A 27760-nucleotide genomic window follows, 5' to 3' on the forward strand; every position below is an offset into this window, starting at 1 on the left:
ATTTGTGTGGTTTGTGTATTATTTTGTGAGCAATTTGCAGTGACTGAATGTAAGGTGATTAAGTAGTTCTAGCTTGTTGAGCTTCTTTAGTGTTGAGCACTGGGGTGCACAGTAGGATGCATTAGCTACAAACTTAGTTAATTTGTTAAAGCATGCCTCGGATTTATTTAGTAGGGTAACTTAAATGTTGGTTAATATATATGGGTGATGCAGAGAGAGAGAAAAAAGGGGAAAGGTAGGATGATGCTAAGGATTTTGAGTCTGTTTTTGTACAGGAAGCCTAGTTTTTGATGAGTCTTCTTGACAGCCTGGGTGATACGCAGGTCAAATTTTAAGTTATTGTCTATTATGACTCCTAGAATTTTGGCATTTGTTATAGTTTTTATGGTGGTGGTATTTGCTGAAGTAATATTAAAGGGTGTAGAGATTGTTGAAAGAGATCTGGTTTGAAAGGCATTTTGTTTTTTTGGCATTTAGGATTAGTTGATAACCTTTAGCCATAATTCAATGGATGTGGAGGAGTCTTTAGCCATAATTCAATGGATGTGGAGAAGTCTTGAGTCATTTGTTAAAGTAGTAGAAAGATTGAGGCTGAGCAGATAATGGTGGCATCTTCGGCATATTGTACTAAGGGCGGAGATTTTAAGATTTTGTGCAGGTTTATGGTGATAACACTGAAAAGTACTCAGCCTAAATTGAACCTTCTGGTACACCAGTGAAAAACAAAACAAGAGGAACGGGGACAGGTCTTGATTCCATTTTACGGCCAGTTAGAGAAAGCTACAGAACCACATAACAGCTGAATGAGACAGTGATAGTGAAGATAGTTCATTGATTAGGAGTTGGTAGTTCATTGATTAGGAGTTGGTGGGATACTGTGTCAAATGCTTTTGACAGATCCAGGAAGAGGGAGAATATTAGGTTACCATTGTTTCTGTATGCTCTCTGAGTAACTAAACAGAGCTGCTGCTGTGCTCGAAAGCCATACTGTGTGGGAAAGAGCAGTTTTTTGTTGTATAGAAGACAGGCTACGAACTGGGAGTGTATGTATCTTTATAAGAGTTTGGACAGAGAGGAGAAAATTGCAATGGGGCAGTAGTTGGAGAAGTCTGTGGCTGATGCACTTTTGCAAAGTGGTAAAATATGTGATATAGTTTTAAGTGACAGATCTGTTTATGAGTATCGAGATGGTGTATGCCAGGACATCTGCAGCTAACTTGAGGTACTTGGGTGGGGAGTCTGTCAGTAGCTGGTGCAGTGGTTTTCAGTTTTTGAAAGTAATTTTTGATAAATGAGGTAGATATTGGGAGGGAAAGAAAAAAAGAGGGGTATTGTTGGTGGGGATACAGAGATGGGAGAGAGAATTAGATTCCAGTAGAAAGAGGGCAGATTGAATGAAATGTGTGCTGAATTTGGTGACCATCAGTCATAATGTTCCGATTTGACTGTGGTATAGTAGGGTTTTGAAGATTGTGCAGAATTGCTTGAGATTGTGGTGATGTTTGCCTTGAAGTGAGTGAAAGAAAGCAATTTTGTCTAGTTTCACCCATTTACATCAATTTCTAAGCAGTCTAAAACTTGCCACTTTTGTGGTGTTTTATCTTTATACCACATTTTTCAGGCTTCGTCTCTATTCAGCCTGAGCCATAGTTTCCTTTGTTGAGCTATGAAGCAGGGTTACTTTTGGTTCTTTTTGTTCTTATGGCATCCAACTCATTTAGTACGTTAAGGAATGTTTTACTGAAATGAGTAAGAGTATCTTCAAGTGGTACGTTTTTAGAGTATTCGAGTTGCATTGGGAGAAGTAGTTTACAACAGTGCCTTTGTTAAGAGAGGAGAGTCTATGTACTTATTTTAATACTATATATATGGGGGTGTGATTAGTTTGTCTTGTAATAAATGTGGGGAGACTATCATTGATGTTGGCTGGGAGACGGCTTACGGGTGAGGTGGTAAGGATCCAGTCTAGTATTGAGTGCCTGTTGCTGTTTGTCAGTTCTAGCAGATGATGTGATTACTCGAGTGAAACTGAATAGGTTAACAGAAAGGGTAGGGGAGTCAGTATTTACAAGTAAACACAGTAGGCAATATTTACATCTCCAAGTATAATAGCTTATTTACATTAAAGTGGAAGACCAATGAAGGACATTTTTGAGAATGGGAACATTGATGCCTGAGGGAAATATATAAAGTAGCAATGCAAACACTGGTGTGATTTTTCAGGTGTAAGAAGGTAATAGATAATTAGGGTGATTCAGTGGGTATCTGGTGAAGTCTGGTGTGTTTTTAAAAACTACTGCAACCCCTCCAGCTTTTTTGTGTACTTTATCATTTCTTATTGTATTGTATTCTGGGGCAAGGATCTCTTCATCTTTAGTGTTTTGTTTTAACCAAGTTTTAGTGATGATTACAATGTCTGGGTTGTGTGCTACAATGCATGCATGGAGATCTGGAATTTTTCCAGAGATGCTTCTGAGGTTCATGTGCATTAAGAGTAAGTTGTGGTTAAGTTTAGTTGGTTGTGTGTTAGTAATAGTGGAAACTGATGGGTTAGATGGGCTTGGTTGTTTGAAGGGATGGTGGACGTCTCCACAAAGTGGTAGGGTGGAAATGTGATGTGATGATATGGGCTAGTGCCAGCATAGCTAACTGGGGTTTTGTAAAGAATTATATCCTTTGAATAGAAAATGGATATGTACAAGATACTTGTGTTACAAATGTACTGGAACTCTATTCCATTTGAATATCAAACTGATTTGTACAGATGCTTACGTTACAAATGTATTGGAACTGTATGGAACTTGAATATCAAAATGTTTCTGTAAAGTTGCTAGTGCTGAAAACTGTAACAGTGGGCCCTGCTGGACAGAAAGGAAATATACATGCAGGTAGTAAAGGAAATATACATAGTGTAACTAAGAACACTGGAAGACCAGAGGTTAACCAGCTGGCTTACTTTAAGCAAAATAAGGGAAATGTAAATGAGCTGTTAAACCATTAAAACGGCATTCTACAGTGATGAACAGCCCGGTCTGGAAGAAACTCCAGCACAATCCAGTAAGCAAAACTTTTTTAATCGAGTGGTAAAAAACAGTGATACAAACAGAAATACGTAACCAAGAACTATTACCACTTAGCGCTTTCACCTAGAAACAAGCCAGGCATCATCAGAGTGGTAAAAAGTGATTAATGAACCAACTGTTATAAATAAATTCAAACAGTCCCGCCCTTAATAAGCAACCTATCAGTAAAAAGTTACTAAGAGAATTGTGTTAAAAAGAAAATGCAAGCAAAAAACAAAAGGTAAACATAAAAAACAGTTTTGCTTACTGGATTGTGCTGGAGTTTCTGGCTGGCTATTACCTGGGAGCTGCATTGGACTTTTTTATTGGTTTATTTTATTGTTTTGCTCCGGTCTGGAAGAAGCCATTCTTTATTAGCTTCAGTAGAAAGAGGGGAAGTGCTGTGATCGTTTCTTGGCCTCAGGCCTGCCATAAACATTAGAAATTCTTTAGATATGAATTTTTTTTAACATATCTATGTTAAATTCCTCTTTCAACTTTAAAGGAGGATACTGTGGGAACCTAGAGTCAGGTGACCAGATGAGATCATTCTGCCAGCCCTGGAAATAATATATTTTAGATATTACAGGGAGTAATCTCAGAGTATTCAGTATTCTGTTTGGGAGCCGAACTAGAAAAACTGTTCACGCATTTCATCTTGCCTTGTGCAAGTAATTTATTAGGGAACGGCAATTTCCTTAGATCAGTCAGGAATATATAGCATGATTAGTTTATTACTGTTTTTCTACATTTGTCAGAGTCTGTCCATTAGCATTATTTTTTAATATTTCCTGTGATTTGAAGTCTGTGGTTTGCTGCACGTATATATTCAGTATTTTCATGTTCTTTTATTATTAAATATATTTAAAACTTGTATTGTGGCTGGTCCTTTTTGAAAGTATTTAACCTTTGACAGTGTTTCTATTTATTTGGTGACACAGTGTGGATCACTGCTGAAGGTCTAGCTGTCATGTTCAACTAATACCATTTGTATTGGTATTAATATTACATGGTACAATTGGACACTCTTGTTAAGCACCTTAGAGAAGCTGATTGCAGAGTGTCTGGTGGCAGTGATAACTACCTTGCACTCAGGGCAGAGGGGGGGGGGTCTCAGCAGGTGTGTGTGTGTGTGTGTGTGTGTGTGTCTGTGTTTCAGCTACCTGGAGCAGGGACAGAAAGCACTGGTTTCACAGACAGGGTGCTGGAGGACGTGGCTTGGACATTCTGCTGAAGACCTAACCCTACAGCTGTACCAGTGAGGAGTCTTACTGGGGGGGCCTGGAGGGAGTCCGATAGAGAAATCCAGACCCTGCTCAGAGTGTGTGCCCTGTGTGCTCTTAAGGGAAATTGTGCTTGATGCAGAGAGATATGCATCCAGAAATACTGAGTATATCCATTTGTATTCCAAGTGAACGTCATTCGCCAGTGTCAGGGGTGAGGATTCAGGCTCCTTGATTACTGGCCTAGTGTGGAAACATCACATGTGGACAGAGAATTTGTACCTTTTTTATATTTATGTCTTAAGTCTGATAGTGATATATGGGTCTGGTAGTTCTCTTTGATGTAACTGAAGATGGCCCAAGTTCCTAAGGTGCAGAGACTCTGTGTAATATTGTAGCTGATGGCTGTTTGTTGACTAGGAGTATAGAGTTGGGGCAAATAGAGTGATTGGGGGAGGGAAGTGTGGTAGGATATGACAATGGTGAGTATGCTTAGCATAACTGTGACAATACACTGGAGTAGCACATTACAAGCAAGTTAGGGGAGAAAATAATTAGCTGGGAGGAAGTTGCATGTTATTTTTGATGGAGTGGATTGGGAGAAGCGAGTTAGATGGCCTGTGATAGGAGTTTGCAAGTTGAGGAGTTAAGCCAGTTGGATATCTCAGTGAATTTGTTTTTTTTTTTTTTGTTTTGTTTTTTCTTCTTTTGTTTTGTTGTAGGGGGTGGGGATTAATATGGTACAAGTTTAGATGAAGTTGGCGTGGGTGAAGCCTGAGCATAGCAAGGGCGAACGAAGCAGGCTAAAGAGGTGGCTCCACTCTCAGTCCTGTACCTTGGGCACACTGAAGGAGGTGGCTTGCTGCAAGCTGTTAGGAAGCATGATGAACATATCATCAGTATTCATTCGAATGAATGCTGGCAATTCCAATGTCTGTTTGGCTGTAACTGTAGTATTTTTTTTTTTGGTTACAGACCACCTTGTGATTTCCAGCTATAGTTATTTTTAACACAGCTCTTGCAATTGTCTGCTCTGGCTTGGCTCTTCAAAAATCCCAGGCTTTCCCACCTGTACAAATACATACTGTAAACTGGTCTTCCATACACCACAGTTCTAAATGTTCATGCACTAACTGTACAAATTGGCACTGGCTAATAACTTCCTTTGTGTCCTTGTTTACACAATATTTGAAAGCAATATGCACATACTATAGAGTTGTTCTTATTAACAATGAAATTAAACTACATCTATCTAAAAACCATGAGGGACCAACACCCTACTACTCCTTCTCCTAAATGACTTGCAAAAAACAAAGTCTAGTTCACACAGCAACATCCTTAAAACCTTCTCTTGCTACCCTTGTTTCAAAGGTAATCCCTATCCTGTTGTCATTATATTATACAGTCCTGGACACGCACATCAAAATAACTATTCATAATCGAACTACATCTCAAACATAACTGCAATTGATAAACCTTATAAAAACACAACTAGGTACATTGGAAAGCTGTTACAATAAAACTGCAAGGTTCGCCATTAACCACACATCACTGCTCAGCGTTACAAGAACTAAACTGGCTAGAATTACCAAATCTATCATCTCTCAACCAGCTATTGCCCACTCCATTACTCACCAACCAAACTGCCCCACCCTTGCAAACCTGATTCAAACTCGCCAAAATAAAAGAACATTACGATCACTCAACAAACTCCTACTACAGGCAGCCAAATCTAACAATAACTTCAGGGATTCCCTGTACTCCAGACAAATATCAAAGTTTGGAACTCCACCCCAACACACAGTATACAGTACCAGCATTCCCAAGTTCAAACTTATCCTCAAGGAGCACCTAACTAAAAATTGGCTTTGCTCTTGCACTACCCCAGGGTGATGCTGTCACAGCACTACAGCACTTCTCCCCCGCTTTGCAACTACTTTTTTCTTCTTCATAAGCCCTACTTCTCCTCAAACCCTTTAGACTTTCTTTCTTCTTTTCTCTCTTGCACTTTGTTCTCTGTTATACTTTGTACTCTAACCCTGCGCACACCACTCTGTGCACTACTAATACACAATAGTGTGCTTTTTTGTGAATACAAAATGTTAACATATTAGAACAATTCAAAGTTATTGCTTATGTCACACGTCACTTCTGTTAATCTGTTACTGTACAATGAGCACATACAGTGTTAAATATTTACTGTATACTTTTTGCGGGTCTTTCAGAATCAATGCAATGATTTTTTTTATATTGTTACTATATAACTATATTGTGATGTAAAAGATTTGTTTTAGATTTTTTTGTAATGTACTGGAGCTTTTCTCCCAGGGCTTCTATTGAAAATGGGCTCCAGGCACAGTCAGACATTCCTGGCAAACATATGTAAAATAAATAAAATAAAAGTACAGTTTTGTACCTACCATAAATGTAGATGTCCGATAGGAATGCATCTGCAGTCCTTACAAATGGGTAGTCTTGTCGTCAGGCAGCCCTTCGGTCGGCCGGATTCCAAAGTCTAGGTCTGGCTTCGGCTGGTGTCGCACTTCACCCGACGTCATAGCTGCAGTTTTTCGGGTATAAAGGCATCAGCCGACGCCATCTTCCTCAGTGTTTCTTGCCCCAGATGCCAGGTGCCCTCTTTGATGGCTAAATTTGGATAAATGCCAATGTTTCCAAATAGTAGAGAGCAAACACATAAAATAAGCATGTATGTACATATATACAAACAAATACACCATAATAGATCCCCAAGCTAGCTGAAGGATGGCAAATACCCTAGGAGTACCACAGAGGGAAGGTGGGTGGGTAATCCTGACTGCAGATGCATTCCTATCGGACATCTACATTTATGGTAGGTACAAAACTGTACTATGTCCTTCAAGGATGCATCTGCAGTCCTTACAAATGGGTAGAATACCATAGCTAAACTAGGGAGGAGGAAAAAGTAGAGATTATGGTGTAGTTAGGATCCCTTGCAAAACAGCAGTGGCAAAACCTGCTCGGGATCTAGAGTATAAAGGTAAATTGTAATGCTTGGCAAATGTATGCACGGAGGTCCAAGTAGCAGCCTCTATAATGTCCTTGGTAGCCACTCCTCGTAAGAAAGCTGTGGTAGTAGCTGTAGCCCTTGTGGAGTGAGGCCTGATGTTCTCTGGAGTTTTCTTTCCATGGTAGGAGTAACAAAATCTAATACAATTTCCTATCCATTTGGAGATTGTCTGTTTTGAAATAGGTTTTCCTTCCTTTCCTGTTGCATATGCTACCAGAAGCTGGTCAGTTTTTCTATTGGACTTGGTCCTGTCCAGGTAGTAGCGTAATTGCTTATGTACATCAAAGGTATGCAACAGTCTTTCTCCCCTGTTCTGTGGGTTGGGGAAGAATGTAGGTAGGTGGATAGCCTGGTTTAAAGACACTCTGGATACCACCTTAGGCATAAATGTGGGATTTGTTTTCATGGACACTATCTTGATGGAAGATCAGGAAGGGTTGCACTGCCATTAATGCCTGTAGTTCAGAGACCCTTCTTGCTGAGGTGATTGCCAGTAGGAAAGCAGTCTTCCAGGATAAGTATTGTAATTCTGCTGTTGCTGCTGGTTCGAAAGGGGGAAGTGTCAATTTTTCTAACACAAAGTTCAAGTCCCATGCTGGCAATGGTGGTTTCCTGGGAGGTTTTACATTTTTAATTCCTCTCAGAAACTGTCTGAGCAGAGGATGAGAGAAGACAGGAAGATCCAAGCTGTATTCTGCTGAAATAGCTGATGCATGTATCTTGATGGAAGAGTAGGACAGGCCTGCATGGAAGAGCTCTGCCAAGTACTCCAGGATGTTGGCTATGTTTACTAGCGCCACGTCTTCTCCTTTTGCAGTACTCCAAATGAGATATCTTTTCCATTTTGCTGCATAATTTTTTCTTGTTGAAGGTCTACGAGCCTCAAGGATTATGTCTTTAACCCTTTGGGATAAATCTGGGTTAATTGTCCTTATGTAATGTTCCAGGCAGTTAGCTGCAGAGTTTTCAGGTTTGGATGCAGGATGTTGTAGTTGTTCTGTGTTAACAGCAATGGGATCAGGGGCAATGTCCATATTTGTTCCCGAGACATGCTCCTCAGCAATGGGTACCAATGTTGTCTTGGCCAGTCTGGAGCTATCAGAATGATCCTTGGACGTTCCTCTTTGATCTTCAAAAGCACCTTGTGCATCAAAGGAAGTGGTGGGAATGCATAAGCTGTCTGGTTTTTCCAACTGAAAGATAGGGAGTCCACCTTCCAAGCAAGTGGGTGGTACGTCCTTGTGCAGAATTTCTTTAGCTGGTGATTGAGTGGGGATGCAAACAAGTCTATTTGTGGTAATCCCCATTCTCTTGTGATGGCTTTGAAGATGTCCGGATGCAGCATCCATTCGTGGGCATCTGTGGTAGTTCTGCTTAAAATGTCTGCTAGAATGTTTTCTTTTCCCGGTACAAAAATTGCTTGTAACTGAATGTTGTAACTCAGAGCCAAATCCCATAGGTCCAGTGCCAGCCGGCATAGAGGATAGGAATGTGTGCCTCCCTGTTTGTTGATGTACCACATAACTGTGGTGTTGTCTGTCCTTATCATCAAGTGACCTTCTTGGAGAAATGGTCTGAATGACTGGATTGCCAATTTTACTGCCAGCATTTCCTTTAGATTTATGTGCAGGCGCAGCTGGTCTTGAGTCCATAAGCCTTGTATGCACTTGTCCAGCATGTGTGCCCCCCAACCGAGGTCTGAGGCGTCTGTCGTGATGGTTTGGCTTGGTTGACTGTTGCAGAAGGGCAATCCTTTGTTTGATTGACAGGCCTGAGCCCACCAAAGGAACTCTTGTTTCAGGCATGGGATTACTGGAATTTTGGTTTCTAGGCTGTGCTCGTGTTGAGACCACAAATTCTTTAGGTACCACTGTAGCTTTCTCATATGTAGTCTGGCATGAGGGACCAAAATTATGCAGGATGCCATGAAGCCTAGGGCTTGCAGTATTTTTCTTGCAGTTAGATGGTTCTGCTTTGTTAATGCCAAGAAGTAGAGAGGTAGTTGCTCTTGCTTTTCTGCAGTTAGGAATGCCATTTGTTTTGATGTGTCCAGCTCTGCACCCAGAAAAGTTATTCTTTGGGATGGAGTCAGCCTTGACTTTTTTATATTGACTGTATATCCCAGGGCTTGCAGTAGGTAAATGACTCTTTGTAAGTCTTCTGTTAGTTTGTTTTTGTTTTCCGCTTGAATCAGGCAGTCGTCCAGGTAGGGATAAATTTGGATCCCCTGAAGTCTGCAATGAGCAATTACTGATGCCAGGCATTTTGTGAACACTCTGGGCGCAGTAGATAAGCCAAAGGGCAATGCTGAGAATTGATAATGCTCTGATCCTGCAAGAAATCTGAGGTATCTTCTGCAAATTGGTCGTATAGGGACGTGCAGGTATGCCTCCTTGAGATCTAGAGTTACCAGCCAAGACTCCTTGCCCAGCATGGGAAGAAGTTGCTGTAGGGTCAGCATTTTGAATTTTGGAACAATGAGGAATGTGTTTAAAGCGGACAGGTCGAGAATAGGCCTCCATTTGTTCTCTTTTCTTGGTACCAGGAAGAGTCTGGAGTAAAATCCCTTTCCTTGCTCCATAGGTGGTACCTTTTCCACAGCTCTCATTCTTAATAATTGAGATATTTGCTTTAGAGCTTCTGCCCTTTGAGTAGGAGGTAGGTTTGGCATTCCTCTCTTTCCTGGTAGAGTATGGAAATGGAACCTGTAACCTTGGTCTATAGTTTGCAAAATCCATCTTTCCCTTGTGATGCAATGCCAGTTCTTTGAAAATACGGTTAGCTTTCCGCCTAAGGGTGCTACCAGTTGTTCCCTGGTAGGCGGTGCCACATCCAAGTCACTGTGATTGTGTTGTTGTAGTGGTGGTGGCTGCGTCCGTGCCTCGCTGGTTGTTACCTTGCCACTGGCGTCCCCTGTAGGCACCCCTGGATTGGTTTCTGCCTCTTGAACGCCTATTCCTGCCTCTCTGTGTCTTAGAGGAGTCTGGAAAGGACCAATTTTTGGAGGGCCAGTTCCTGCTAAACCTTGGAGGTTGAACCTGTAAGAAATCTTTCACAGTTTGTACAGATTTCGCCTTCTCTTCCATCTTCTTTAGTACCTGCTGTGCAGGGGAACCAAATAAATTGACCTTGTCCATGGGTGCATCCAAAAGCTTAGATTTGACATGGTCTGGTAATGCCTGCTCTTTCAACCATGCATGTCTCCGGATAACTGTGCCAGTCATGGCTGATCTAAAGGAAGCCTCCAGTGCATCATAGCCACATTTTAAAGAATGGTTACTAACCTGCTGTATGTTATGTACCATTTCCTGAACATATTTTTTATCTAGAGATTCTTCAGAGGACAGCTTTTTAGTTACCTGATCAAGCATAAACTCTTGATATTGAATCATATGGAATTGGCAGTTCAAAGCTCTAGCTGACAAAGTAGCAGAATTGTAAACTTTTTTACCCCATCTCTAAGGATCTGGATTCCCTTTCAGAGGGAGGGGTTTTAGCAGATGTAGCTGCTACAGCTTTAGGACCCTGGGAGATAGTCTCTGGATCTGCAAAAGGAGCCTTGTATAAATGGTGATGGGTGTCCGGGACCCTGTAGAACCTATCGGGCTTAGCAGGGGCCGGAGGTAATGAATCAGGAGCAGTGCAAGCATCATTAAATGCATCATCTACAACAGAAAGAACTGGAGGTATAGCTAAAGGCCTATGCTGTGGCAAATGTAGAAAGGTTCTAAGCCTTTTTCTGGAGTCTGAGAAATCTTGGCCCTGCCACTGAAATTGTTCCCTCATAGCATGCAAGGTTTCCCCAAAGGAAAATTCCTCAGGTGGAGAGGCTGAAGGAATGGACTCTTCAGCATCAGAGTCTTTGTAAGGGGAATAAGGAGCCTCAGGAGGGTCTGTATGTTCTGAGTCATCAGAGGAGTCATCTGTGGATACTGGTTCAGGGGGCTCTGCTCTAGGCCTCTTCTCTGGAGGTGGATGGGAGGCCCTGTCTGGATGAGGTTGGGAGCCACGAATTAAAGAAATGAGATCCTCAGCCAAAGAAAGCATATGGGAACTGGTGCTGGACCTGTGAGAGGGGGGTTTAACAGGCACCGTTTTTGAAGCTTTAGCTGCTTTAGCCCTGGCAAAGGCCTTAATAGACATGGCTGCAGGAGGCCTAGCAGCTCCACGTGCAGGGGTTGAAATATCCAAGGGAATAGTGTCTGATAATTCCTGAGAAACCGCAACAGAAGGTTGGATTTCAGAAGCCGATTCCACCAGGCTAGAAGAGGCCTCGGTAGAAGGCAGGTTTTCGGCCGGGGGAAGAACCGCTTGCTCGGTTTCAGCCGAAACCGAGACACTCGTGGTTGGCTTAACCGCGGCTTCGGCCGAAACCGCGGATCGCGAGTGTCGGTCCTTTTCCCTGCGTTTTTTGGTAATTTGTGAAGTCGGAGGGTCCGACGGCATGATACAAGCAAATTCAGAGCCGAAAAACTGTTCTGCAAATTCTGACCAACGTCTAAGCGTCCGTCGGTTAAAAGAAGCACAGGCTAGGCAAGCTGCTACGTCGTGGTCTGGGCCTAAACAAGGTAAGCAGTAAGAGTGGAAATCTTTATGAGGTATTTGTTTCCCACAAGTTAAACAGTTATTCACTTTTTCTGACATCGGCTGAGGCAAGAAAGAGTCCCCAACGGGTGCCAGCTTTAGAAGTCTTGTAGTATTCGGTATGAAATCTCTGGTTCTGACCGACCGCACTTGCGAACAGCTTCTGCTTGGGCGCCACGGCAAGAAAGACTGAGGAAGATGGCGTCGGCTGATGCCTTTATACCTGAAAAACTGCAGCTATGACGTCGGGTGAAGTGCGACACCAGCCGAAGCCAGACCCAGACTTTGGAATCCGGCCGACCGAAGGGCTGCCTGACGACAGGACTACCCATTTGTAAGGACTGCAGATGCATCCTTGAAGGACATCAGCTTGAGATGAAGCTGAACAAGCTATCAACTCTGACAACGACACCCTACAGGAAACAACCTGCTACATGACACCAGATCTGAAGTCAGGACTAGAAAAGGAGATACCAGCAGGGAGGCTGTAGGGATCAGACCCAGCAGTGTCGGTGGGGGAGGAGCTTAGAGGACCTCCCCATCTTGATTTGGGCTCTGAGGAACTTCCACATCATTCTGCTGACATCAGGTTTCAGACAGACTCCTCAATGGCCAAACTAACCTGAACTATGATGCCACCGAAGGCAACCTGGAAGAGTGGTGCATCAATCGCTCCTGCAAAGACGGGGAATGGAGTCAATACTACCTGGCCCTGTAGAAAATCTCAACGGAGAAGAACGGAATCAAATCTGAACAGGGTCTTGGGCAGTACTCATGCAGAATAACCTCACAGCTTTTGAAGCTGGGTCCAACGGACCAGAGGGTTCCAGAGCCTTTTTTGATCACTTTTCTTTTTCATCTTTTTGTTCTCTCTCTCTTTTTCTTTTCCCCTTTATTTCTCCTTTTCCTTGGATAGCCTGAATTTATCACCAGGCGTTTTTTCCAAAATAGGAAGCTGAAGCAGTAACAAAAGGTATCTTTTCTCCCACTGTGACAAGGAGACGTACATTCAACCACCAACTTGTTCCACCTATCTATTAGGGCCCTAGCCCCAAAGGAAGCGCATACATCACACTCAATATCTAAATGACTAACTCCTAAACTATAAACACGAAGGGAATGGGGATACTGAAGGGCGAATTTTGAGCCTGCAATTGGTGCACTTTTTCAGCCCCAAAGCCTTGTCACTCACGTTACCACTACGTACCAGATGTCCAGGTTATTGGGCAACATAACCAAACCGTTTGGAATACTGCAACAGTGATTTAAGGAAGGACATGCACAGCTGCCTATAAATGTCTAGACAATGCAACAGATATTCTCTATGCTTCAAATACAGAGGGAAAAAAACACAGATTTACTTACTGATTACAATTCACTTCTGTGAATATTTTTGATATAAAGGCTGTGTTGCTCTGCAAAGATAAATGTTGTCTTTATGGAGGATTCAAGTCTCACACTGCACTCATTTGAAAACTGTTTCAGTGAGTTTCATGCATTTTATCCGACTACATAAGTCAGGGGAAAAGTTCAATTTTTTTGTGCCTTATGCCCACATCATGGCTGAAAAGGGTCCCATGGTCCAGGCCACCTATATGGTTAACACATTTACAATAAAATAAACATACATAAGCATTTCTACAGCACATTTTAAGTGTATCAAAAGCCTGCATTACTCCTCACATACTCTGCAGTTACCAGATATTTATCATCGTACCTGTGACTTACTGTGACCATCAACAATTTATGTCTGACTACATACTGTCTCTGTCTCTCTAACATATATTTCACAATTCAGTTTGCATAAAATCTTACAATATAATATGATAACTGCTTGTCTAAATGTAATTGTATTCTAAAATGTAAGTAGTTCTATTCTGCATTTCTGCAACAAGGTTGTGGCTGAAAATGGACCCACTGAGGCACAGTCTACCCATCTTTAACTAAAAAAATACATATACAAAATCTAGTCATACAGCTTCATAAATGTCAGAGCATCTCAATGTGTTACATATCCAACAGCAACACAAAAAGTATTACTGAAATGTTAAGATATTGCAATGCTTTTTTAAATTACATAGAGGTGATTTTTGTCTACTTTGCTGACAAAGAAGTAAACAGCAGAGTTGTCCCTTTATCAGCAGTACATTCACACAGTTTATTCCTTAAGTCAGAAAGGCAAAGCAACCTACCTTGTAGCAACTTTCTGTAGGTTTCGTTCCTTTTCTCTGTCTCTTGCAATATCTGGCTTTACTCTATTCATCATTTCCCATTCCCACTTTTCATCAAGCTGTATGCAACAAACACAAGTACATAGTGTAAGCAAGTGTAATCAAAACTGCAAAACAAGAGACCGCTTAAAGGCATGCTTCATTCTGCTGTACAACACACCTTCACCATGGAAAATGTTATTACCTTACATTAATTGATATCAATTTATCCTCAGAAAGCTTGGCAGGATTAGATATCTTACTTTAACTTAGTCTTGTTATTCGATTATTAAGATCGCAAGCATTAGTACACTTGGGAAAGGTCATGCAACTTGCTAAAAATGCTTAAATTTGAAAAGTACTCAGCATAACAATAGCAAATACAAACAGCAATTAAGTTATATCTGTCCACAATTCTGTCATATTGTAGCTGTTAGGGTGGTATGCTGCCCACATCCAGCTTTACAAGAACAAGGAAAGCAAGATTACATAAAATGTAGCAGTTCCTGCTCACACCCGTCCTTTCACATCTTCCACGGAAGCAGCAGCCAGGAAGGATCCTTTGTCCACCAATATGCAAGGGTCATGGGGAGAAGCAGACAGAATGAAAACATGTAAGGGAATATTTTATTTCCTTTTGTCAATTCCTGACAGCTGGAAAGCAACAAACAAACTAGGCAATAATCAGGGGATAGTGGAATTTAAGTGAATCAGTACCTGCTGTCCTTTCTCAGAAATACACTAGTGCAAGGAAGTACCTCACAGCAATACTCTGCCTTACTACAAGAAGAGTTACTGCACTATATAAAACTGTGAGAACAAAGTCTCTCTCAGATTATTGTGTACATGGAAAGAATGCTAAAAAGGAAGGGAACAGGACAGGATCCCCTGCAAAGATGCCTAGATACAGCATGCTCTGCATCCAATTTAGTGTTTAGTAAATGTGTGAACGTAACACCACTGTGACTTACAAGATGGCACTCAGTGTGAATGGCAACCTACAACCTAGTCTCTACCATCACCAAGAGTATAGATAATGAATCTATTTCAGTTCTACACCACAAGACTAACCAGAGATGATACCTTAAAAACTGTCAGATTAAAAGTTACACAGATGACCCCTCTGACTGAGTTGGTAGTATTTCTGATACTACTAAGTTTTGCTGTAAAAAGTGTTCTGGGTCAACATTAACCAAAACTGCTAGACTGCCTGTTCTAGAAATACCCAATTCAAGTGAGATGTGAGCACACTGTCTTCAGGTGCTGATTACTACTACATTGGTTCAACAGTAGCACACTCAGCTGATGTAAAGAAGATCAGAAGGGTGTTGGTCTAGTATCTGGACTGATTGTCACAGCTATTCCAAGGCTACAGAGTCAACATTTTTCCAGAATCCTCCCTTTAGGCTGCACCTCCTTTCTTCAGGAGTTCCACACCAATCAATCCTGGAGCAAGTTTGTAGACACTCGCAAATCAGCTAGGTTTTGTTTAAAGGAAGATGGTGAGCAGAATTATTTAACATGCAAGAGAAGAATTTTCCAGAGGTTTGGGTGGCTCTGGGTTATAAACCTCTCCCCTCATTGTGTTTTATTTACCTGTTGGTGACGATTTAGGCCCTTGGTTCCACTACTGGTGGAGATACTGGATTTGCAGAAATACAGGATGTCCAGAACAATCAAGTCTCTAGGGGTTCACTAAGACAGACAAAGATCTCCCCTCAAAAGTCCAAAACACTGAATAAAAAGATATAGAGCTTCCAGTCTCTCTTGGTAGCTTGGGGACTTCTTAAGTTAGGAACCTTTGGGCTCTTTCTAAGTAATGTTTAAACAAAGAGGGCATTGTATTCAATAGTTAGCAATGCTGAATATAAGGGAGTGTTCACCTCTTCAGACCTCGATGATGTTCTTTTGGCAAATAGCTGAGCTAAATAAGTTTCCCCGACAACCATTTCACATAATTATCAGGGAGGGAGATAGGTCCCTATATTTTTGTTTTGTAGTGCTGCAGCAGCTCTATGTATGATGAGGTGAGCGGCTGTCTACCAAAAAGTACAATTGTGTACACTTACCATAAATGTACATGTTCAAGTGTATTCACTGTTGCAGTCGTCACCTGTGAGTTATCCCTGCTGTGGTAGCCCTCGGCCGGCCCAAATACCAGAGTCAATGTTTTTTTGCGTCAGCTGCAGTCGTCTGTAGTCTGGCATCAGGTCGTCAGTGCTATAAAGCAAGGCAGCCAATGTCATTAGATCAGTTTTTTTCTTGCCCTAACCCATTAGAAGCACAAGGAAATAAGGAAAAGTGGTCCTGGTGGCCAAAAGCCACAGTGGTAAACTTCTGTCCCCCTAGGGGAAGATGCTATATGGGGGATGGAGGAGGGGAAACCAGGACTGCAACAGTGAATACACTCGAATATCTACATTTATGGTAAATGAACACAACTGTACTATGTTCTTCATGTTTCACTGCTGCAGTCATCACCTGTGGGAGGATTTCCAAAGCTGAGGAGAGGGATGGAAGGAAAGAGAGTCCTAGGCATGGGTCAGCAGGCCCTGCAGAAGTGCAGAGTCAAACCCTGCCGCAGACGTAGAAAAAAAGAGGTAGGTGATAATGCTTTATAAAGGTATAGACAGAGGTCCAGGTGGCAGCTTCCAAGGTGTCCCTAGTGGGGACTTCTCCGAGTAAGGCTGTGGAAGTGGAGGCTGCCTAGTGGAATGGGTATGGATAGACTTGGGGGGGGGGGGGATTTCCCATGTAGTCTGTAGCAAAAATGGATACAGTGTGATATCCATTTGGAAATGGTTTGTTTGAAAAGGAGTTTCCCCCTCTGCCCCAGGGGGGGGAAGCCGAAAAGTAATTGGTCTGTTTTTCTGAAAGGTTTAGTATGGTCCAGATAGTTTCTGAGTTGTCTGTGCATGTTTAGCGATTGTAGAATTCTTTCCCCCTTGTTCTGAGGGTTGGGAAAGAAGGTGGTTAGGTGTATGGCCCGGTTAAGGGTCACATCAGATACCACCTTGGGCATAAAGGAGGGGTTAGTCCTCAGGAAGACCCTGTCTGAATGGAAAATGATGAAGGGCTCAACAGCCATGAGAGCCTGAAGCTCTGATATTCTTCTGGCTGAGGTGATAGCTAGTAGGAAGGCAGTCTTCCAGGAGAGGTATTTCAATTCTGTAGAAGCAGCAGGTTTGAAAGAAGTAAGGTTAGTTTTTCTAGAACATAATTCAGGTCCCAAGATGGCGTGAGAGGATATTAGAAGCCCCTCTGAGGAATTGCTTAATCAAAGGATGAGAGAAGAGTGGTGGGTCTGAATCGTAATGAGCAGAAATGGCGGAGGTATGAATTTTAATAGAGGAGAAAGAGAGGCCACTATTGAGCAACTCTGCTAGGTAATCCAAGATAAGTGGGGATGGGAGGGTACTGGCCCCTTTGGATTGGCTCCAGGAGCAGAATCTTTTCCATTTCCCTGCGTATGATTTTCTGGTGCTGGGCCTTCTGGCCTCTGTGATGATGTCTAGGACCTGTTTGCTTAACAGGGACTCCTTGTTAACTTTTAAGATACAAGCCATGCTGAAGCATTGAGAGTCTAGGTCTGGGTGCAGTATCTTCCCCCTCCCCTGGGTCAAGAGGTCTGAGATCAGGGGAAGTTGTCTGGAAGGCTGTAAGGTCAGGCTGCGCAGTAAATGGTACCACTGCTGTCCGGGCCAATCTGGAGCAATGAGGATTGCCTTTGGTCTCTCCTCCCTTATTCTGATCAGTACCTTGGGAATAAGGGGCACAAGAGGGAATGCGTACACAAAGAGGGAGTTTCAGGGGAAGGTCAAGGCATTCACCTTCCACGCTAGGAGGTGACACTCCCTGGTACAGAACTTTTGAAGCTGGTGGTTGAGGTGTGAGGCAAAGAGATCCACTTCCGGAGTCCCCCACTCCTGAGTGATGTGCAGACAGATTTCCCTGTGGAGCTGCCACTCATGGATGTCCAGTAAGTTTCTGCTTAGATGGTTTGCCGGGGTGTTCTTGACCCCTGGTAGGTATTGGTCAATTAGGTGTAGACACATGGAGGTGGCTGTAAGCCAGAAGCTCATGGCTAACCTGCACGGGGGGGGGGGGGGCTAAGATTGGGCTTCCTCCCCTCTGTTTGTTGATAAACCACATTACTGTGGTGTTGTCTGTTTTTATAAAAAGAACCCCTGGCCTGAGATGGGGTTTGAAAGATGTCAGAGCCTTTTGTACTGACATCATTTCTTTCTGACTGATGTGCAAGTGAAGTTGCTGGGCATCCCAAAGACCTTGGGTGCACCCTCCTGCTAGGTGAGCACCCTAAGCAATGTCTGAGGTGGTGATGGTCTGGCTGGTAGGACAGAGGATGAAGGAAGACCCTTGTTCCTGGTACAGGCCTCTGCCCACCAGAGAAACTCGGCCCTTGTACATGGGATCAGAGAGAGAGAGGTCTCTAGGGACCGAGAGTGCTGGCACCAAAGGTTCTTTAGATACCACTGAAGTTCTCTCATGTGAAGCCTTGCCAGAGGAATGAGAAGGATGTAAGATGCCATGTATCCCAGGGATTGCAGGACCTTCCTCATGGCGGGGTGACTTCTGGAAGCCAGCTGGGTAAAGTAGAGGCAGGAAACTCTGCTGTTCTGGGGATAAGAAGGCCATTTGGGATGCTGTGTCTAGCACAGCTTCCAAGAAAATGATCTTCCTGGTGGGGTTTTGCTTTGATTTCTTCTCATTGATGGTGAACCCTAGGGAAGTTAGGAGTGATTTGACAAAGAGAAGGTCTTGCAGCAGCTTTTCTTTGCACTCTGTCTGAATGAGGCAGTCACCCAGGTAAGGGTAAATCTGTATATTTCTTTGTCTGCAGAATGCTATGGCCAAGCATTTGGTGAATACTCTTGAGTGCAGTAGATAAGCCAAAAGGCAGAGCCTATAACTGAAAGTGTTGTGAGCCTGCTCTGAAGTGCAGTAATTTCCTGCACGACTCCCTGATGGGGATGTGGAGGTAGGCATCTTTTAGGTCTAGGGTCACTAGCCAGGCATTTCTTGTTGGCATAGGCAGCAGCTGCTGCAAAGTTAGCATTTTGAATCTGGGGACCACCAGGGAAGTGCTCAGAATGGATAGATCCAGGATGGAACGGCCAAGTGCCCTCTTTTCTGGGAACAAGGAATAGTCTGGAATAAAATCCTTTGCCTGTTTGATCTGAGTGGACAGGTTCTACTGCCCTTTGGGATACGAGAGTTTGTACCGGTTTCAATGCCTCTGCCCACTGATTTGGAGGCAAGTCTGGGTACCCTCTTGGAATTGGGAGGTCACTGAAAGATAATTTGCATCCCTGAAAAATGATCTTTAAGACCCATTGGTCCTTTGTTACAGAAAGTGAATTGCCTCTGAAGAGGGAGAGCCTTCCTCCTAGTTTTTGCTGAGTGAAGGGAGGGCAGAGGGGGGAGTCACCGTGTTTGCCATAGAAGGCTGGCTTAGAACTCCCTGCCTTAAAAGACGGAAATGGTCCATTGTTTGCTTCTCTGCTGGCCCTGGGATAGGGGCCTGGATGGTCTGTCCCTTCGAGGCTTAACTTGGCCCTGTCTGCTTGGTGCAGGAAGGCCCAGTGCTTAGAGGGGAAGTTCCTGCTGAACCTGGGAGGTTGAACCTGAAAGAAATCTTTTACTGTTTGCATAGACTTTGCTTTGTCTTCCATATTTTTAAGCACCTCTTCTGCTTTTTCCCCAAACAAGCGCTCCTTATCTAGGGGTGCATCAATAAGTTTAGACTTGACATGATCAGGGAGAGGTTGTTCCTTCAGCCATGCAGGTCTCCTAATAACAGATCCAGTCACTGCTGCCCTGCTAGAGGCTTCTAGGGCATCATATTCATATTGTAATGAGTGTTTGGCCACTTGACAAGCAGAGTGGAGTAAATCTGCTAACTCTTTTGAATTGGCACAGTCATGAAAGGTAGCAATTTTCTGTTTTAATAGTTTCCAAAGTGTGTTGCTGATATTTTAACATATGGGACTGACAAGTGAGTGCTCTAATAGCTAAGGCTGCAGAGGTGTACACTTTTTTTTTTACCCCATCTGTCCAGAGCTCTGGAGTCCTTGTCAGAAGGAAGAGTATTCTTGGCAGAATTAGTCTTTGCTCCTTTAGATCGCTGTGTAATTACCTCTGGGGTCTGCAGCAGGATTTCTGTACAGGTATTTGTGAGAATCCGGGACTCTGTAGTACCTGTCAGGTTTACTGGGAGCAGGATGGAGGCCATCAGGGGCCAAGCTGGATTCATGGAAAACATCATCCACCAATTCTAAAAAAGGGGGGATGGCCAGGGGTCTGTGCTGGGGAAGGTCCAGAAACTCTCTAAGCCTTTTCTTAGACTGTGGGAAGTCCTGAGATTCCTACTGGAAATGTTCCCCGAGGGGAGTGAAGGGTTTCCCCAAAGGAAAGGTCCTCTGGAGGGGAGGCAGAAGGGATGGATTCTTCTGTATCTGAATCATCATAAGCAGTTAAGGGATGTTGTTCCTCTTCAAAAACTGAATAGTCAGATTCCTCATAATCCTGTTGTGTCAATTTCTGGAGAAAATTTCTGGAGTCTTTTCCTTTTAGAAGTTGTGGCCTGACTACCCCGGATAAGGGAGAGGAGATCCTCTGCCATTTTCAGCATTTGTGCTTGGGGTCGTGGAGCAGTAGCAAGATGGTGGCTATAAGCAGATTTCCTAAGAGTGGCCTGGCTTCTAGGCCTGAGAGAATCCATCGGACTGAGAGAAATGGTAGTCAGAAGAGAAGATGTTGGTTTCTGTCTAGATTCAGTAGTGCGAAAGGCCTCTTCAGAAGCCGGTGCCTGCGTTGCGGCTCCGGACCCAACCAAGGCAGAGACAGCCAAAGGCTCGGAACACGAAGAAAATTTCTGTGGCATACCGGACTCCAAAAGGTTCTCTGTAGAGGCCTGCACAGATATCGAATCAGACATCAGGGGCTGCGAAAGCACCTCACCAAATTCCGGAGAACTGACAACCTGCTTAGCAGTAGCGTCGTTGGAAGGCTTAGCCTTGTGTGGTTTGTCTCCATCTTTATCTCTAAGTTTTTTCAGAATCTCCACATACTTTTGGCTGACGAATGCCATATCAAAACGCAAAGACGGAACATGAAAATAACGGTCTACAAAGAGAACTCTATGGCAAACAGTTCTCGCATTAAAGAGGGCAGAGAACCGGCAATGGGGGACGTCGTGGCCTAAACAAGTGATGCACTAAGAAAGGAAGTCCTGGTGTGGGATCTGCTTTCCACAGGCAAGACAATTGTTAATTTTTTCAGACATCGGTTAGTGCAAGAAAAAAGGATCCCCAACAGGGTACTTAGCTTTAGATGTTTTCAACTGAAAATTCAACTTCACACGAGTGCCAGTCGGCCGCTACTAGAACTGATTCTGCTATGGGCTCCATGGTAAGAAAGACTGATGTAATGACGTTGGCTGCCTTGCTTTATAGCACTGATGACCTGACGGCAAAAAAACATCGACTCTGGTATTCAGGCCGGCCGAGGGCTACCACAGCAAGGATAACCCACAGGTGATGACTGCAACAGTGAAACACGAAGAACATCCGAGGATACTGCATTTTATTGCATTTAGCTTGAGCTTATTTTTAGAAAATAAACAGCTTATTAAATTATACTAAATTATGTTAGAAAGAGTGCTCTCTTTACATTTAAGCCAAGTTTCACAAACTATGGAGACATGGATGTTTATCAAATACAGAAGTGCCTCAAGGTTAGGCAACTGTACTGTTTAGACTTTTGGCACGGAGAAGAGCCACCTTAATGTAACCTGAATTTGGAACCAATATGTTAATTACATTAGAATGCCCATTAATGGACTTTGCCTAAAAATGGTACTGGGTCAGTAAAGGCTTAGCCACTATGCAGAAGTTTTGAAATGAGAGGTGCAGGCCGTTTTTGTGAATCAAACAGGACTGTCAAGCATCTCATTCCATGCTGACGCATTCTGGATCCCACAGTGATGACACCAGCTATATTCAACACATTAATAAACCAATTTTCTTTGTATCTACGCATCGTTCAAGGTGAAGGGAGGAAGGATTCCATTCATGACTAGGTGGGTCATCACTAGAACATGTCAGAGATTTGGGATGCATGGCTAGGTTTAAAAAGGCCCTTATAGTTGTTAGCCTAGTAAACACCTATGAACCTGTCTGCAAATGTAGCAAGTATGGAAAGTTCTAACATGGCTATCTGCATATCCATCATGGTTTTGATGTTTAAAGTCATTTACTCCCCCATGTAGCACTAACATGTGGTAGTTGTGCCTGTTAGAAGTGAGGTTCCTTAAGGGTCAATATTAAATCAGCGAACATGGATTATCGACCCATGTAAGCGAAAGCTTACAATCCTTAACACTTAGAACAGCGATTTTTTTTCCCAAAAAAAAAAAATCACTGTTCCAAAAAAGAAAAAAAAAAAACTTTAAAACATTACATAAAAAGTGGCCAAGTGATTTCTTTCCCAGGGAAAGAATTCCCTTATATTCCATTTCGGTATTTTGCCGTTTTGTGTTTCAAGTTCGATCAAGACGCATTCGAAAGAATGAGTCTTCAATCATATAATAGGGAACCTTCCTTAACACCCTATCAACATCAGAGATCTCTGCTCTGGAGAGACAATTTCCTCTCCTTGTCCACTTATGTTAGAGAAAAGTCAGGGTGAGAAATATTCCAATACTGACTCTGCGCTGCAGCATTATGGGTGTGCTAAACTCTTTGAGATGCTATTCTTTGAATGAACAGCTAAACAGATGACCCCCTGTCTGAGTTGGTGATATCTCCAGTGAATGCAAAAGATCCCAATGCACCTATTAACAGTAAATTCTTATTTTACTCCTATGTTTATTCTTTATGCTTATGTTTTTTAAATTATTTTTACAAAACTTTTATTTATTTTTTTTACATTTCACAGATTCATTCAACACCACAAACCTAGACAGTATTTTTTAGCAAATCTTACTTACTTCCATTAGTATCAGAACTGTTCTTCCTCCATACTACCCAAATGCAACACAAACATCAATGTTTTTCTTCTATTCTCTTTATTAAAATCATGTTTGTATTAACATCTACCTTTTGTACTATTTATCTTTTCCATCTTCTTGCCATTTTCCCAAAATCCTAATATTTTACATTTCAGAAAATTGTGTTACTTTTCATAAGACTAAAATCCATCCATTCGTCCTCAACCCCTTTTCCTACTTCTGCACATGGGGTCAGGGTGTCACTTCAACAGTGACAATCATCTTGAGCCAAGGTTTATACCACCAGGTGGCTAGCCCTGCCGCAGTAACACACACACACTCACTCACTCCTAGGGCCAATTTAGAGTGTCCAAGCCACCTGATGCACATCTTTGAAGTATGGGAGGAAATCGGAGTACGTGGAGGAAACCCACGTGACTGGAGGGAGGACAGGCAGACTCCACAAAGAAGGTACTCCAGCTGAGAATCAAATCAGAGAACCTATGCTAACTGCTGCAAAATCATGGCCGTCCAAAGAATAAGACTACAATACCACCTGTTAATTATATTATCATCACTTGCTTTTCTCTAATACAAATAAGAAGAAGCCTTGAGGTTTCGTTCAGATGATTTAATATATACAAAGCAATCAGAATGGGTAGAAGCATCTTTAAATATGAATGAACTAACAAATAGAGCTTACATACATGTTCACATCTCAACAGCTAACTACAAAATGACAGTCAGGCTTGCATGTGCTCAGTACTTATACTCTAGTGCAGGCATTCCCAAAGTGTGCGTTTCCTCACAGGAGAGCCGCGAACCAATACTCTTCATGCACGATTTTTGTTCTTTTCTTTAATTTTCGTGCTGTTTGAGCTGACGTCATTGCGTGCGCGATTACATCAGCTCCGTCAGAGCTACCAGTTTGTCGGAATTGAGCAAGGAGCTTACCCATTTCCGGCGTCCCTGATTTTTGAAGAAAGCAATACTAAGCAATGGTCATCCATCATACTGGATTTTGGCACACAACTGGCTATACAAAACTTTTAGTTATGTACTCACCATAACTTCAGATGTTTGGGATCCATCTCGCCTACATTCTGACTGATGGGTTCGGAGCCGATCTCTCGGCTCCGACTCGGCACGCTTATGCCAAAGAGCGAAGTCTCTTATTGGCTGAGCTTACTATATCCCAGGATGCACCACTACCAGTCCCCCAGATCTAGTTTGTCCGCATACATGCACACAAGCACGCACTGCTTATATAACATCGTCAGATGAAACAAGATAAAACAGTAGAACTCAAAACCGTTCAATCTCTTCTGATCTCCAAGGCCGGGGGAAGGAGGGTGGGTATTAGGAATGTAGGCAGATGGATCCCAAACATCTGAAGTTATGGTGAGTACATAACTAAAAGATGTTATGTGATCCTATCTCGCCTACATTCTGACTGATGGGACAGCGTCCTAGCACCTGAATCCTGGGTGGCTCACTGGAAAACACTCCTGAGTACCATGGAACCAAATGATGCTCGCCCTTTAGATGCCACATCCAATTTATAGTGGGAAATGAAAGTGTGCGGGTTGGACCAAGTAGCCGCAGCACAAATCTCAGAAATAGCGAGCTTGGAATGAAAGGCGATAGAAGTAGCCATAGCTCTGGTAGAGTGAGCTTTGATAGATGTTGTAAGTTGCTTATTTGAAGAGGAATAAGCCTGAGTTATACAATCTCTAATCCATTTGGAGATAGTAGCTTTTGTGATGGTTTTACCCAATTTATTGTCTGAGAAGGACACAAACTGGTCTGATTCTGAATTTGCTGAGTCCTGTCTAGATAGAAGCGCAATTGCCTGTGAACATCCAATTTATGGAGAGTGTATTCTGCTTCGTTGGAGAATTTTGGAAAGAAAACTGGTAGCTCTAGAGATTGTTGGAGACAGAGATTAGAACAAACCTTTGGGACAAAAGATGGGTTAGGCCTAAGTGATACTCTATCCTTGTGAAAAATCAAGTACGGTGGCTTGATAGATAGGGCTTGAAGCTCTGAAACTCTTCTTGCAGAGGTAATTGCAACTAAGAAGGCAGTTTTCCAAGACAGATATTTTAACTCACATGTAGCAGCCGGTTCGAAGGGGAAGATGTTAATGCAAGCACCAAATCAAGATCCCACGGAGGCAGGATGAAAAACTGGGGTCTTAACAGCCCCGCACCTTTAATGAAAGTTTTGCATAATCTGCTGCTCATCAATGGTGGGTCCATGGATTCGTGAAATTTAGAGATAGCTGCCAGTTGGACTTTAATAGTAGAGACTGAAGATCCTTGATTAAACAAGGATGTTAAGAATTTCAAAACCTCTGGGATCGGGCAGTGATAGGGTCTAAGCCCCTGAGTTGAGCCCAGATAGCAAACCTCTTCCACTTACTGAGGTACAATTTCTTAGTGGTGGGTTTGTGGGTCAAGATAAGATGTGAATAACTTCCGGTCTAAGGTGTGATTTCTGACTAAAGTCGGAAGTGGAGGAGCCAAGCTGTCAACTTCAAAGTTCAAGGGACTGGTGTTGTCCCAACTGATGAATTAGCAGATCCGAGTTAGATCTAAAACCTAAGGATCGCCCACCGCATGTTTCTTCAGGTAGGGAAACCATACCTGACGAGGCCAGTGCGGAGCAATTAGTATCATTGTGGACCCCAATTGAGAAGCTTTCTGAATGACTTTGGGGAGAAGTGGAACCGAGGAAAGGCATAAAGTAGCCCTGTTGGCCAAGGTTGTGCTAGAGCATCCATAGCTGCTTCCCCCTGATGTGGAGTCAAGGAGAAGAACCTTTTGCACTTTGTGTTTTGTGGTGTTGCAAACAGGTCGCAGCACGGCGCCCCCATCTTCTGAAAACCTGAGCTGCTACTGTTTCGTTCAGGGACCACTCGTGAGGAGAGAGAATTGTCCTGCTTAATCTGTCTGCCAATATATTGGATTTCCCTGGAATGTGGGTCGCTACCAAGAAACGTTTGGTAGCTACAGCCCATTCCCACACCCTCATGGCCTCTCTGCAAAGGGGGTAAGATCTGGTCCCTCCTTGTTTGTTTAGATACCAGACCACCGACATGTTGTCTGTGTGGATAGCGATAATGCCTTGAGGAAGAAACTTGTGGAGGGCCTGTAGGGACAGAAGTACAGCCCTTATCTCCAATACATTGATGTGGAGAAAGGTTTCGTCTGGAAGCCAGGAACCCTGAACTAACCTGCCCAGACAATGCCCCCACCCTGTCTGGGAGGCATCCGTCGTCAGGGTGGCCACCGGAGGGGGGATAACAAAAGGTCTTCCCTGATTCAGATTGGACGGCTGAAGCCACCAGCGAAGGTCCCGCTTGCACGCTTCTGTAATCATAATGGGGTGATTGAGGGAAGATTCTGAAAGGACCATTGAGTCGATAATAGCCACTGAAGAATCCTCATGTGCAATCTTGCCAGAGGAACTAGGAGAACCGTGGCAGACATCGAACCTAAAAGTTGCAGGACCATCCTGGCTGGGGCTTTGGATCTTGAAAGCAGGGCTTGAACTTGACCTTGTAAAGTTTGAATCCTTTCGGTAGGAAGAAAACGCATCAATTTTGAGTCTATCTCTGCTCCTATGAACCTTATGCGCTGAGAGGGCAGCAAGACAGACTTTGACCAATTGAATGTAATTCCCAGGGTAGCACCCAGGAAATGGTGGCTTTGAGGTTGTCCATTAGTAGATGACTGGTGGTGGCAGTCAGGAGCCAGTCGCCCAGATAGGGAAACACTTGGAATCCAAGACTCCTCAGGTGAGCAGTTACTACTGCCAAACACTTGGTGAACACCCTGGGGGCTGTGGTGAGACCAAAGGGCAGTGCACAAAATTGGAAATGACTGTCTCCCAGGCTGAAGCGCAGATACTTCCTGGACGCCCGATGTATCGGTATGTGATAATAGGCATCCTTGAGATCTATGGAGCACATCCAAACATCCTTCTCCAATAATGGGAGAATGGATTGTAACGTGACCATTCGGGATTTGGATTTCGTGACGGATTGGTTTAGTCTGCTGAGATCCAATATTGGTCTCAGGTCCCCTGTCTTTTTTGGCACTAAAAAGAACCTTGAGTAATTTCCGGATCCGATCTGGTCTGTGGGGACCGGTTGGATGACTCCTTTTTCTAGCAGCTTTAACGCTTCTGCGGCTGCAATTTCCCTTTGACTGGGTGGTGGGTCCGGGATTTTTTTGGAGGGTGAGTGTATGAAGGGAATGGTGTAACCTCCGGCAATAATCCGAAGCACCCATCTGTCCTGAGTGATAGACTCCCAGGCTTTTAGGTGCTTGGCAAAACGGCACCCGACTGGCTCCGGAGCAGCACAGCCGGGCAATCCCTCATGAAGTGTGGGAGGCTGAAGAGCCACGAAAGGACTCGCGGTCTCCAGAATTGAGGGGCCCTCTGCCGCCTCTGGGACGGCGTCTCCCAGAAAAATTTCCCCGTCCTCTGCCTCTGGAAGGGGAATCTTCCTGCTGTTGAGGAAAAAACGTGATTTCCGGAACCACATCTTCCCTCCTCCTTTAGCCTTGGGATAAGGCCGAAAGGGAGTGGAATAACGTGCACCTACGGCAGAT

The 27760-nt window shown here is 43.4% G+C and overlaps 1 protein-coding gene across 3 annotated transcripts in view; it reads right to left on the reverse strand.

The window, feature by feature from the left end:
• The window catches only part of RRP15 (ribosomal RNA processing 15 homolog), a 321335-nt gene that overhangs the window by 193417 nt on the left and 100158 nt on the right, over positions 1-27760 (reverse strand). For all 3 annotated transcript variants that reach the window (XM_044061464.1, XM_044061456.1, XM_044061447.1), the window contains exon 3: positions 14111-14208. In XM_044061464.1, coding sequence (XP_043917399.1) covers positions 14111-14208 — 98 coding nt within the window. The remainder of the gene's footprint in view (positions 1-14110; positions 14209-27760) is intronic.

The sequence above is a fragment of the Protopterus annectens genome, chromosome 1.part0, assembly GCF_019279795.1.
Source record: "Protopterus annectens isolate FY-2018-M chromosome 1.part0, PAN1.0, whole genome shotgun sequence".
Classification (NCBI taxonomy): Eukaryota; Metazoa; Chordata; order Ceratodontiformes; family Protopteridae; genus Protopterus; species Protopterus annectens.